General features: G+C 39.5%; 1 protein-coding gene across 1 annotated transcript in view; it reads left to right on the forward strand.

Moving 5' to 3' along the window:
- The window catches only part of THEMIS (thymocyte selection associated), an 82,484-nt gene that overhangs the window by 66,380 nt on the left and 1,239 nt on the right, over positions 1-14,865 (forward strand). The window contains exon 5 of the mRNA XM_009281535.1: positions 6,341-6,494. Coding sequence (XP_009279810.1) covers positions 6,341-6,494 — 154 coding nt within the window. The remainder of the gene's footprint in view (positions 1-6,340; positions 6,495-14,865) is intronic.

The following is a 14,865-nucleotide window of genomic DNA, read 5'->3' on the forward strand; positions in this document are numbered from 1 at the left end:
CGGGGCCGCGGGGATAAGGCGGGGGATACAGCCATCTAGCGGCGCCCGCCGCGCCTGCCCGCCCCCGGCGCCCGCCCTCCCCGCAGAACCCCCCCGGCCACGACCCCCTGAGCCAGAACAGCTTGCTCCGTGCTTACAGAGCTCTCGTTTCCTTCGCCGTTCACTCTTTTGCAGTCAGGATGTCGTCGGAGTATTTGTTCAAGCTCACGCATAAACTGCCGTGTCGGGCAAAACTCAGAATGGTCCACGTGCCGTTGATTTCTCTTAAGACCGTTTGGTTTGATACGTTACTTGCTTTTATTTTTGTAGAAGTGGATACAGCTAGAACATGACTTCCCGCTCTGTTTTGTTTTTTAAATCCAAATACTCTTATTCTGAACAAGGATTAACTAATTCCGTCACTACTGTTAGGAAAATACCACTTTTTAAATACATTGTTTGAACCCTGAGAATGAGCCTACAGTGGCATCTGCCTATAATCTATCATGACTTTATCACATAGCCTCCCCCTTTTTAATCCTTGGGAAAACCCAGACTACTGACAATGAAGGTCAAATTAATTGTTATTGTAGGCATGTGCAGAAAGTACCTTGTGAGGGACAAACCTGTTAAGAGCTTGAACTCTGATCAAAAAAACTTAATTTGATCAGGTGTTTCATGTCCCTTTTAGGCAGAAAAGAACTCACGAACTAATGTAATTTTGTTCCTGTCTTTGAAATGATATAACCTTGACCCCTTCTTTGGCAAAAATAGTTCATCGGTAGTTTATAGAACCTTACGAGTTCTGCAGGCAAACAATAATTCTCCAAAGTGCTCCCGTCCTGTATGTTAATGAGGCTAAATGAGGATCCTCTTTATTGCCCATGGCCTTTCTGAAGCATCTTCTAACTAGCTTTTCTCCTTTTCCACACTCCAATGGGCTGTGGAAAATGAAGGCTTGGTATCATGTACTGGAATCAGTGCAATGGGGAAGACTGTTAAAATTCTTTACTACAAAATCGTAGACCCTTGTCAGTACCCTCAACTATGGGTACACCGTGCCCTTGCAAAAATTACCCTGAAGTGCAAGATAAGTTGGCTTGCCAGTAGATCATGCAAGAAGGCTATCTTGGGATACAAATGAGTAATAATCTAAAGGTAATTGTTTCCTTTTAAGTGGAATAAATCAGTCCTAACTGTCTGCCATAATAATGCAAATTTCCTGAGAGGTGTCAGCAGTTTCCATGTGTGTATTCCCATTATTTGAATTTGTGTTTCCCATCTGTTAGGTGGAAGCACCCATTCCTACCTCTAGTCCATACAGTGGGTGAAATTTTATTTTGACTAACATTGGTGTAAGTCTGACCAATGTAGTTTCTCCAGAATGTAGTTACTCCAGCTTACGCTTTTGCAAACCGGAAAATAATTCAGATCTGTGTTTCAGAATGGCCTAAGGCTCCGATTGTGATAGCACTTACCCTGGTTCTGTATTGATACAATATGGGAATCAAAACTTGTGATTCTTCTCTGCTTCACTGCAGTTCCAAACTGTCTTTGCAGAAAGTCATGCAGATATAATGAAGGTTGGAGCAAAACTACATAGGTAGGTTGTCATTCTGTAGGTTGCTCTGAAACTCATGAAGTCTTCTCTATAAATCGGCAGCTATGAAAACCCTGTTTCACTTAGACTGATATGTCTCTCTCTACCCCTCTCTCATAATTTCCTTAAAATATTCTCCAAAATATTACAAGCTAAAGCTTCGCTCAGCCTGGCTTGGGCTTCCCCATGAGTACACTGCTGTGTGACTCTCTTACAGAATCTTCATTTGTAGCTTGTGGGGATAAATTGTCTTTTTTGTCTGGAAACAGTGAAATATGTTTGGACTGCAAAATCATCACACTTTCATTCTGTGTATACAGCTTTTTTTCTGGTGGAAAGGTTCATCACACTTTCATTCTATGTATACAGCTTTTTTTCTGGTGGAAAGGTGCATGCAGCAATTAAGCATTTTACAGATAAATATACCTGTGCAGTATATGCCAAATCAAAGATATATTTCTAGAGCTTTGGCTTGAGTTTCTGAAGGCAGCAAAGAGTGCCACTCCAACCCGTCTTTAAAGATTGCAGTAAAAGGTTTATGATCTGTATCTACTAGCATGGGTGACTTATAATAAATGTACTCCAAAGGTGTAGTGCCATGTCCAGCACTGATTGCTCAGACAAATGAGTACTCCTCTTCACTGGAGTCATTTGTAATCATGTAACAGCTTGACTTTCTGTCTGGAAAAGCGTAGTTTTGTCAGATTGGTTTATGCCACTACATCTCTCACAGCATTTTCAGAGACTATGACAGCTGTTGGTTTCGTATTTACTCCCACATTTTTCTGTATTGTAATCAAATGTTGTTTCTCTTTCTTTACTCTGAATGTTCTAGATGCTGCTGAGGCTTTCTTTCCTTTAAAAAGAAGAAAAGCAATAATGTGTATTATGAACTCATGTATTATTTTCTTTTTTTGTAAACATATTTAACAGCCTTTTTTTTCTTACTTGCTTTAAGAGCTTCTCTTTCCCCTATTCTATCTCAGAGGTTATACTAGTTTTGCTGGGCCCCTCCAAAGTTGGTTTTGGGGTTTTTTTGATTGTAAGAACTCCTGTGCTATTTTCTTGGCTTACTGAGTAGTTGTGACCAAATACTGCTGTCTGAAGTATGTGTGGTATATGGACTGCCTTCAGTAGTTTTGGATTGTATCTTGCAAAGAAGCAGGAATTTCAGGAGCTGGTGCATCATGGATTACAATTTGGCTCCTGTAAGAGGAAAGATTAAATAGACTAGAAACTCTTCAGCCTGAAGAAGCGGTGACTCAGGAAAAAGAGTAAAAACCTGAAGGCAGGGAGAAAATGAATAGAGAGGGATTACAGCAGCAGCATGAAATTATGAAGTAGGACAATTAAAAAAAAAAGCAACCCAAAGGAAATTTTACACAATGCAGAAGTAAACTCTGGAACTCATTGCCGCATGATGTTGATATCAGAAATGTGAATGAGTTCAAAAACCAATTAGACATAGCAATGAAAGAAATATTCACAGGGAGACAACCATTAATAGCCCAATTTTTTTAAGTCAGAGGAGAATGCACCTTGGAGCTGTGAGAAGGGGATGCTAGCATACGCCTAAATTGCAGGGAAAATTGGCATTTTTGGAACAGGTTTTGTGTGACTGGGGCTGTAGGTAGGCAAAGCGTTACTATTTGTGCAGTGCCATTCGTAAGAATAAGAACTGCTGTCAGATTTCACCGCTTCTGGTGCAGGCAAACGGAGGGAAGCCTTGCGTGTCGAAGTGAGCTCACGCACACACGCACACCAATGCAGTGCTTTAAGCTCTTCAGGTAATCAAGGGAAATTAATCCAAACCATTCACTTCGAAACTCAGTTTGCTACTGCAGTGTTTTCAGTTCGTGCATCTTAGGTAAACTCTGCACTCACTCACAACTTCTGCAGAATGCTGAAACTTCTGTTCTTACTAAAGTGACGTGCCTCCAGCCCTTTAGTTCTCACCTTAGCTTTCACACTTTTTTGTATCCTGTTTGATAGAACACCTCCTATTTCCTGAGAGGGACTGCGCGGTCTTACGCTACCTTACCTTTATGGCTTTGTGCTTTGTCTTCTGAGTTATTTCTGGACAATGAGCAAACCTAGAGATGTAATGGGCAATGTTTAGCCATTGGGGAAAAATTTTTAGTTCACGCACCTGTAGCTGTTGGTTGGATTTTCCAACTGCTGAGATTCGGGGTTTCCTCACGAGTAGGCTGTTATAACAAATGACAGTGATTCAGATCATGAGTTTTTAACTGAATTAGTGTTTCTTCTGGCAGTAACAGTACTGAAAACCGTGCTGATATCCTGACTTCTTTAAATTAGTGGAACAATGACTCCACATAGATGGAAACCCTGTGCTGTTAAGCCTGCCTGGTGTTTGAAAGACAGCTGTAAGATTTCACTCTTGTATAGTTTAAAAAAGCGTCTTACCTCTGTTGGTCTCTAGTGTATTTGTTATCTATAGTGCTATTAAGAATGTTAAAGCGATATCAGATTTCAGCATATAGTGAAGTGACAATCCAGTTTGTGTAATCCTGTTTGTTTTTAAAAGTTTGAGTTCTGCATATTTTAATTTGTTTGCAGGGTGCCCCAGGTAACCATTGTATCACAGTGTGTGGTTTTGCTGGTGTCTGATAAGATTAGCACAAACTTCAGTTACATTCTTCTTAATGAGGGGATCTTTCTGTTTTGATACCAAGGCTTGGTTTTAGTTAGTTAAGGCAATGCAGAATAAATAATCTGAACATACTCATTCATGATATTGATTGCTAGGATTAATATGTTAAATAAGGAGCTGACTAGAAAATAAGAGAATTCATGATTTTAATTTTTTTTTTATGTCTACTATTTAAATTAAGGTTCCCTAGTTACCTGAAAGCTGACTTTTAAGTGAAAGCTTTCTGTGTGCTAAGTATGCCAAATACCTTGAACATAGGAAGAATCTGCCTATGAATAATAATGTTTCCCTGCCCATCCCAAGACCTTTCATTTGTGATAAACAGGTATTACTGATACTGACGATAGGACAAGTTTAGTGACAGCCTTGAAAAACTGTTATTTAAACGAGGAGGAGATGGACATTTCTCAATAACTGCCTGCAAAGTGTGTGTTCATATTGCCGGGCCAGACTGGCAACCAACAGGTGGTGCATATAGGCATGCTTAGGTGCAGATGATCGAGAAAAGAACTGGAGGTCAAAGAAAGGCCAGGCTCTGTTGGTGAAACAAAGACAAAGGTCCTGTAACCTCAGCGAAGCTATTCCACAATACACCAGCCGCCAAGCATCGTCCTAGTTTGAACATTGTCTTTTCCATTGGGTTATTTTAATTCTCTGCTGTGAAGAACTTCTGACATTTCTGTCCTCTGCAAAATACTTCTCAGCTGTATTCCTTTTTGTACAAATCCCTGAGGTTTTTGTGAATTACATCACTGCTTAAAGCTTTGCTTGACCTCAGAGGCTCTTTTGCAGTCTAGGAGAGCACTAGCCAGCATTGCACAGCCTGTACTGCACAAACTTGCATTGAATACTGTAACTCAATCAACCCCTGCAGATCGAGCCTGCAATGTTTATTTTAGAAAATGGAAAAAACTACCGTGGATTCCTCTAACTGAAAAATGAGGGTCTTCCACTTATGTCACATTGTGACCCACCCACTGAGGAAAATTGTCCATACATTTTACAGATTTCGTCTTCATCTGTTCTTAATATACTCTCTCAAATTTTCTATTTCAATTACCAGTGACTTTCTTGTTGCTAGCTGATACCTTTTTTCAAAAGGGACAGATTGTCATAAAATGTAGGCTTGTGTTGTGCTTTCGGAAATTGTGGGTTGATTCTGAAAAGATCAGACACTATTACTGTGTAGCTACTGTCAGTTTTACCAACATGACCTTCTCTCTCTGAATAGGACGGGCTTTTTCACTGCTGAGGAAGATCTACATTTGATTTTGAATGGAAAATCTATACTGATTATTTTTTAAAATATATACTCTCTGGTATAATGATTGCAATTGGACTGTACCTACACTGCAGCTACCGTATCGCTTCACTGAAGATATACTTTTTGACACTTTTAATTAGATCTCATTTACACAGATGAAAAATATGTATTTGACTGAAAGTATTTATGGCATAAATATCTCAGAATTAAAAAAACCCCAGAATTATTGAAATGTATGTATCAAGCCTGAATTTCAAGGGGTGCAAGTGTTGCAGCCATATAACTTACTTTCTGCAATGTAATAACACTATAATTAATAACTCCATAATTGCCTATTCCTATCATCTAACTATACTCACTATGCTATGAATGCTACTGGATAAATGTAATTGAAATGTCAGACTTTATATGAATTTATGATGTAATACGTAACAGAACTCATTAAATAAACCATCGATACAATAAAAATAGTTAATCAGAAAGAAATCTGTATCGACCAAAAGGGATACATAAATATCCCTCCTTGTGTTTCCATGACTCCATACACCCAAAAAAAAGAAAAGAAAGACTGGAGATATTCTTTAAAGGTAATTTTTTCATGTAGAGTGCCTTCTGGACATATTATTTTGTGATGTACATGCCTCAAAGACAAACATTATGGTAAACGTGATTGATGACTTACTTTGACAAACAGAAGATTTGTGGTTAAAATTCACAGAAGTAACCCAAAGAATGTTGCTCTTACGTGTCACATCTCTGAAAGCATCCAGTTTGGAGTAACAATTTACATGTAAAGTCAATGTGGTCTTCTATGTAATTTCAGAATTTCTGTGTAGACACCACCAAGAAATCGTGCTCAAATCAAGCTGCTGATGTTTCGGAATTACAAGTTAGTTGTCAAAATGTTTTGGTGCATCGTGAGAATAAGAACGACATGACTGGAAAAGCTACATTATTGGAAACCAGTGTGATTAAAGGTCAGTTAAGCTTTATGGTTTGAGTTATTAATATAACAAAGCTTAACCCCAGCCCTGATAAATAATTTACATAGAGGGCTATCTTGCGTGATTTCACTTGGAATCTGTGGCTTAGGCAAAAGAGATGAAAAGTGAACATCTCTGTTCTTCCTCCATAAATGCCGTAAGGCAAATTCATCCAGGCTCTCAACAGCAGCATAGTATTAAACTGTTTGACACTGCAGCATGAATATTCAGTAGTTTTTAGGAACAGACATATGGAAAAGATGTGCTTTCCTTTTGCTTTAGGATGACGCTTACACATCATCTGTTATAAAAATGCTGATTCCAACAGGTATTAAAGATGAGCAAGCAATTTACATTAAAGATTTGAAGATGTCTTCAACTCACGTTTTTGTATTTTGAAGAAAAAAAAATATTGAGCAAATTACTTGGCCAATAATTGTTTTTAAAGTCACCATTTGATTGGATTTCCCAAGCATTTTTGATAGCTGGCTAGTTCTTCTACTTATTTTTCAAGTTTTTCCTTTTTCAGAAAGGAAACGTACTGAAGTTGAGAAGCCAGATGATAAGAGGACAAATCCAAAGACTTTGCAGTTAATATAAAAAATTCAATTGATTTCATTAATCTTTAGTCACAGGTTATGTCTGAAATATGAACACATCACATTAATTACAACACTAGAACATTTGGAAGACTAAAGCACAAATACTCATCCTCACAGCATTTGTTAGCTGATAATTGATATCAATATAAGAACTTCCCATAAAGTTTCTCTTTATTGTCTTGTTATTCAGTGTGTGAGACTCCTAAAAAGGACTGCCTATTTGAAACTACACATATTGAAACTTCCAAATGCAACATAAACAACTTTTATAGTGAAGAATTGCTGTGGCGTGTTGAATATTCACTAATCCTTATTGTTGTGGAAGTTGTTTTTTTGGGGACTGGTTTTGAAAGGTATTTTGGTATCTGGCTGCTTTGAAAGATAATCCCAAATGTGTTATTTTGTGGCTTTGAAAAATCTCCCTGCAGACTCCATGTTGTCACTGCTTAATGATTTGATTAGATTTTATAGGGGTAAATAGTGAAGCTTCCATATTGGCAGGGGGAAAGGACGGTATCCTCTGTTTAAACCCCAGGAAAAAATGAATACCAAGAGGGGTTAATGTTGTACTCTCTTGTGCCAAGGGAACTACCTGCAAATTACTGGGGCTTGACTTTGAAAACCGCTGTCCATCCTACAGGGATCAGCTGGATCACTTGCGTGGGTTAGTCTCTGTGTGGTGAGGCAGCCAGGGGAAGCTGGAGGGGGACGCACCTGAAGAAAACATTCTCAAAGCATCCTTAAGCCAGGCTTAAAGTTTGTGCTGAGGACTGGCTTATTCACAAGCACAGGAGTCAGTGCTCATGTAGGTGCTTTACTTGGTGGGTTCAGACTCCTCACAGACAGGGAAAGCCACACAGGCTAAAGTCACACAATGGTTTTACAGTCAAGATTTTTCAAAGATTTTTCTGAACGCAGGAGCTCAGTTCGTGCAGCAAGAAGTGGAGTTGTACAGTCATTTCCTGTGCCTCTTACAGGAACTGTGCAGTAGTTTCTAAACTGCGATCCCTTGGCTGAGAAAAGAAGTTTGGAGCTACTGTTACTAAGGCTTCAGCTCAATAACAGGACTGGGAGGTGGCCAAGTCTTTCCATTCTTTGTATTGGAACCATCTTCCTACTGTGAGAGTATTTGTTGCCACTTGTGTTTCTTTTATCACTGGGCACCACTGAGAAGAGTCTGGCTCCATCTTCTTCACGTCTTCCCATCAGGTATTTATATCCAGTGATAAGATCGTCCATGAGCCTTCTCTTCACCAGGCTGAACAGTCCCAGCCCTCTCAGCCTCCCCTCCTATTCTACATGCTCCAGTCCCTTAATCATCTTCATGGCCCTTTGCTGGACTCACTCTAGAATGTCCATGTCCCTCTTGTACTGGGGAGCCCAGATCTGGACCCAGCAGTACAGGTGTGCTCTCACCAGTGCTGAGCAGAGGAGTAAGGATCTCTGCTGGCTACTGCCTTGTCTAATGTAGCCCAGGAGGTTGTTGGACCTCTTTGTCACAAGGACACATTGCTGGCTCATGGTCAGCTTGTCTACCAGGACCCCCATGTTTTTCTCTGCAAAGCTGCTTTCCAGCTAGTCAGCCCCAGCCTGCACTGGTGCATGGGGTTATTCTTCCCCCGGTGCAGGACCTTGTGTTTTCCTTCACTGAACTTCATGAGATTCCTCTCTGCCCAGTCCTCCAGCCTGTCCAGGCAACACAACCATCTCGGCCACTCCTCCCAGTTTTGTATCATCTGCAGACTTACTGAGGGTACACTCTGTCCCATCATCCATGTCATTAATGAATTACAGTGTCTGTAGCAGACACCCACAACAACATCACCCATGTTGGTTTGTCTGCTAATCCCGACCCAGAAGCTCTCAGCAGGCTCTTCACCTGTCCCTAGGCAGAGGGCTGCCTCTGTTAGCCATGCTACCAGCAAAGTTTCTGCCTTCTTCTTCACACTGCCCACCTTTCTTGTTAGCTCATGCAGTTTGTGGTTCTGGACACTAGAAAACAGACTTGGACTTTCTGCAGCTGTTCTTGATTTGGACCTTCTACTGAACGTGTTTCAGCACTGTAGTGAAACAAGGCAATATTGCTGACTGTCTCATCTGCCCCTGTTTAAGTCTGCCTGCCTTCTCTCTCTTTATTCATTCTGGGCCAGTAGCATTAGTGTTTTGTCCATCCCATTGAGCCTTATTTATATGTCCCTGATAAACATTTTTCAGAATCTCCAAGAGCACTTGATTTTCATTTGCTATTTTTCACTTTCTAGCACATCTATTTTTCTTAGCCAATTCTTCATTTGTTTTTAATTCTGAAACAATCTAATTGAGAAGAAAGCTTTTCCTAGGGACTTTTTCAAGTTTTAAATTATCTTCTCTTAGCTGTTCTTGCTCTATTTCCTTTGGCCTTCATTCCATTAAGATCCTAACCTTTGTTGTGGTATCCCTTCTGTGAAAGCAGAGTTTTCTTATCTGCTGGTTGAGATGCACTCATCAATCGTAATGGTAGATTACGGACTTAATTCTTCCTGCTTCCAGTAGACACAGTTTTTTAAACTTTAGGTGTCAATCAGGCTCATTTTTTTCCTATCCATTTCCCTGAGCTTATGGCTAGAGACCTGTGCTTTGCAAGTAGTCCTACATGCATGCCCAAGACTATTAGATAAAAAACAGTGTTAGGGCTGCTGAAGGCTTGCTTGTCTCTGGTCCTGCAAAGATTCACAGCACTAACTCTTCCCAGCTGGCCCAGTTCTTAGCCGTGTTTCTGATTTCGAAGCTCATCCATCGTACGTCTCCTGCCTCATTCCTCATGAAAGCTGCAATTAGTTAATTTTAAGTTCATCCTATATACTGTGTTAGCTTAGACTACTGACAGAAGATCAGATAAAGAATAGCCTTCGTTACTGAGGATTTTTCAAACAAACTCTTAGTACCTCTGTTTAGTACACACATAGAAAATCAAGAAGCAGTACCATAATGTTTCTTCTTTTACAAGGCTAGGAAATTGCTTCTTGTTTAATTGCCTTGGAGTATATCCCTGTACAAACTTTATCTAAATTTAAGTATACTGTGAGTTAAAAGTTGGAGCTAGGCAGATTCAACCTAGACCAAAGAGCAGTGATGGATTGTACGCTGACATACCCAAATCAAAGCTAAAGTTTTTTCTGAAAGATATGTGTTAGTATAGCCCAAAGTTATTGGGTTTAATTCAAAGATAACTGCAGAATTATACAGGAGATTGGATTAGATGATACAGCAGTTCTTCCTGGCCAGCCAAGGGATCCCCAGGAGTCTACTGTTGCATGCTGCAAGCTTGCCTGTTCCAGAGAGTATACTCTGCTCTGCTAATTCACAAGATAATGGATTAGAAAATATGTCAAGACTAATAACACAGACACACTTCTGTGGGTTTTGAGTGGGAGGAAATGCACCATTCACTGACTAATCTTTAAACTTCTACTGGTGAATGTTAAGCCACCCTCCAAAGCACCAACCTGTTTCAAATTCCTAATAAGGGTGTTGAATCTGTGCTCTCAAAACAACCAGTTACAGAGACAATTACTATTTCTTACCAAAGGCCAGATAGTTCTGAAAAGAAAAGCAACATGTTTTTCTTTCAGTTTTAAAGGCTCTATTGTCTTTCCTTACAGACTTCATGTTAATAAAGATAGGATATATTATCTTTGTTTCTAAGAAATTGAACCCTTTTCCTCTGTTGCAATTAAACCTGAATTGGCCACTAAAGATATTATCCTATTTTCTTATATTTGACTGAGTTTGAATTCATTAGAAATAGTAGCAATATCTGCAGGATAATAACTCTCATCGGAAATCTGCTGTATCAGTTTTTCTTTAACCTTGAAATTTATTCTAAGCGGAGTTTCTAAAACATTACCTAATCTTCTTGCTCATGGCTTAGGTTTCTGGAATTGTTAGAGTCTGCAATAAAAAACTGTTTATGTTGATTTTGTTTATTGATGTCAGGACATTTTAGGGAAGATATTTATATATTCCGACTTTAGGCACTTGATTTAGGAGGCCAGTAGGCTAGAGAAAGAAAAAAAGGGAGGGGCCTTCTGATTGCAATTTAGGATGCACATGTAACATCTACTAAATTTGACAGCAAAGATGGTTTAAGAAATTTCTGCCCCTGTGCTGTAGCTTGTGGTCCCATCAGTTAGGGCAATACATTTGGTTATGGGGCTGTGCTCTAAACCAAATATTAAAATAAATTAAACTTAATATCCCCCAAAACTTAAAGCAAAACATAGAATTCTGAATTATTTTGAAAAAAAGCTCTTCTTTCTTCAGTGACATCACAGGGATTTTGCACTAGCATTCTGAATTAGGCACATAAGGATAAGCAATATGAACTAGGAATCCTTTATTGTATGTATGACAACTCTTTCAGCTTCCACACTTTAGCTCAGTCTTTGATTAGGGCAAAACTGTTATTAGATCCTTTGGCTCCTATGGTCTTGTAACTATCTTAAAAAAAATAATTGGACTCTTTTTCCTGGTTTTTGGGCTGTGAACACAAAACTTATTCTTGGCTGACACATCTTCTGAGACAAGTTTAAACAAAGGTAAGGAAATGAATTAAAATAAGGAGACCACATCATTTCATAGGATGACAAGTACACTTCAGTAGATTATATTTAAACATTTTCAATCAGCTTTCTTCTTAACCAAACTCGAACTTGTTGTACGGCAGGGGAAAGAAAGCATAGGCTCTGAATCCTTACATATGTCGTTTATTGGATATGCTTGATTTTAATTGCAGTAAGACGCAGAGGTTCCAGGCAGAAGCTTGTAGAAGTGGTTGCAAGGAGGAGGCATTGCACTGTTAGGCGCAGGGTGAGGAAAGGGGACTTTGCACGAGTTACTTCCCCCGCTCTCTGGCAGTGCTGTCTGGCCCTGCTCCACCAGCCCTGTGCAGAGCAGCAGCTGGCAGCCTGGGGGGTGCCTGGTGGTGCCCTCAGCCCTTCTCCTTACCCTCTTGCAAGAAAGGTATGATGGGGCCTGAAATACACGATTGTTTAAAACTTGCGGTAACCATTTCTCATCCGTAAGAGTTGTTGATACACTGAGGATTTGTTTTACAAAAAGAGGCAGCAGTGCAACAGTGGAAATTAGTGTCTGTAAGAATTCAATAAAACCAGCGAGATAGACTAGAAAAGAAGTGACAAAGAAGAAAATTAAAAAATAAAAGGACGGTGAAAGAGGTCAACAGATGCCTCTTTCAGGAAATTTCAGATTTTTTAAGAAATTAAATTTAAGAGTAAACTTTTTCAAACAATGGGTTAATAGATTCCAGAGGGAGACAAACATCACCCATACATGAATTGTAACCCTGCAGTGCATATGAAATAATTTGATTGTGGCAGTTAACAGTTTTTAAAGATATGCTACATCGCCACGTGAAGGGATGGTTGATGGATACCAGCTCAAGGAACACTCCATTAGTTTAATGTGGTCCGATTCTTCTATCACTCAATAGGTTTCAGTAGCACTCCCTGAGGAATTAGTTCTCATTAGCACTGAGGAGCATCAGAACCAGGTCCATAGCAAATAAAATGGTACTGGTTATAGATTTGGCTTATGCAAATGCCTTCAGTTCTGTGTATTTTCACTTAAGCGATGTGTAGAAATAAGGATGTAGTTCTACTGTGTTTAGTTCACAGTATTATTGTTCACTTATATACATCAGTTGTATATATTCACAACTATTGTTTTCAAGTTAGGCATAAATAAACACTAAAAGTTATTATGTGGTTGAATGTTAATTTATGCAGCATAAATCCTGAACTGAGATATTTACCACAGCTATATAACTGTGTTATGGTCACGGCCAGGGGCATTTAGGTGTGCAGCCTTCTAAGTACATGAGTTTGGGTTTCTAGCACTGGTTGCATTCAAGCAAGGGTTCTGATAGGTTGGGTTACTTCTGTTGCCTACATTTTGAAGGAGGGCAGAATAGAGAGCTATGAAACTGTTTGTGACCTTGAAATTTGTGAAAAAACACAAAGTATATTCCGAGGGAAAAAAACCCAAATCCTACCCACTCGAGGATACAAGTGAGATACATGGAAATTTTTAGTCTGCAGAGCACTACCTTTCCACTATAAAGGCAAACACAATTATACAAATTGTTCCAGGCAGAGCAGAATTAATGAAATCTGGTTTAATAAGTATTCATGTCTGTTGTCCCCTACTGCTCCTCTCCCCTTTCCCTGATAATAACCAAAACTCTCCTTATGGCACTCCTATCAAATGAAAAAGAGCAGGTCTGGAGCTATGTGTGTGTTGAGAGGCCAACCAATATGCACACGCTGATTTATCCTGCTGTCTGCTGCCAAATGGAGTGTATAACAGCTGTGTGCTGCACGCTTTTCTTTCAATAGAGGAACTAATCCAACTCTCGCTTTTGTAACCACGTTGAGACTTTTGCCCCCTTTTCAAATCTGACCGAAATTGTCAAAAAAACTTTTAAAAGTACTGAAGTGATTGATAGATGGATGGATAGACAGCACAATGACATAAGCCTTGTTTTCTTAGCAGGCTGAGATGGCATATCTGATTCAGTAATTCAGTGTTGAGGCTAATAGATTTTTTTTTTCAAACAGGGAAGAAAATTGCATTGATTTCACTGTTCAGAATTCCCTTGGGATCATTCAGCTTGTCCCCTTCATTGCTTAATGCTTTATTGAAGTGTAAATATATACATTTCAGAAGGCGTCCTACACAGGTTTGGGACTAGGGACAGCTGTGATTTAGTCTGGCCTGATGACATTAATTTCCTTTCTCCTTGAGCTGTCTTGCTTAGAAGCGTATCATTTTGTTTGCGTGTGTTTGAGAAAGAAGAAAGTCTAGCTATGCCATCCATGAGCAATCTGTACTTTATATCCATATTAGCAAGTCTAAGCACACAAACAATATTTCCCTTGCTGAATCACAGGGATTAGCTTATTCTTTCAGTGCCTGTTTTATTCATTAGTTTACTTTCACTGATATCAAACACAGCCAACTTGCAAATGAACTACAAACCTGGAAACGCTTATTAACAAGATAGTGGCCACATCTGTGAGTGAGATCTTAATTAAATTTCTCATCATAGGTTTAGGTTTTTGGGGTTTTTTTAATTCCTTTTGATGCCTAGATCTGGAAATACTTTCCTAATTTACTCATTCCTAAAAAGTAGCAGGGGGACTTGTGAATAATTTTCTCTATGATAAACTCTGTGCTGGTATGGCCAGACAGCTGCTTGATTAACTTAATGATTATTTCTGACCTTAAAAAATCTATAAAAGAGAGGATCATAACTTCAGAAAGAAATGAGTCCTGACCAGTTTTTCAGGGGGAGACACCTCAGCCATGGAGAGTCTCAGGAGGAACAAAAGTGGGGTTTGGAGACCATCGAGAGAATATACAGCTGTTTTCTTGGTGAAGGGGAGGGAACACAGGGGTCACAAGGACAAGCTTGGGAGGATTCTTGTTTGAGAAGCTCAGTCCCATAAAGAAGGACCTGTTTGACAAGCATGGCCTTGCTGGGAGGTCCAATAGTCTGTGAGGCCTTGTGCACATTTGCAGGTTGTTTCAGATTATGTCGTAGCAAATTAACCAAACAGGAACGGCTGTACCAAAAGCAGTGTTTTACACTGTTTTGACATTTCAGGTGAAACTTTTTGCTTTAGAAACACAGTATCCTCTCAGCTCTGCTAAATGTGAGGCTTCCTGACAAACCCCAAGGGTGAGCTGCTCCTGGCAGGGGA

This window comes from Aptenodytes forsteri, unplaced genomic scaffold (genome assembly GCF_000699145.1).
Source record: "Aptenodytes forsteri isolate BGI_AS27 unplaced genomic scaffold, ASM69914v1 Scaffold82, whole genome shotgun sequence".
Taxonomy (NCBI): domain Eukaryota; kingdom Metazoa; phylum Chordata; class Aves; order Sphenisciformes; family Spheniscidae; genus Aptenodytes; species Aptenodytes forsteri.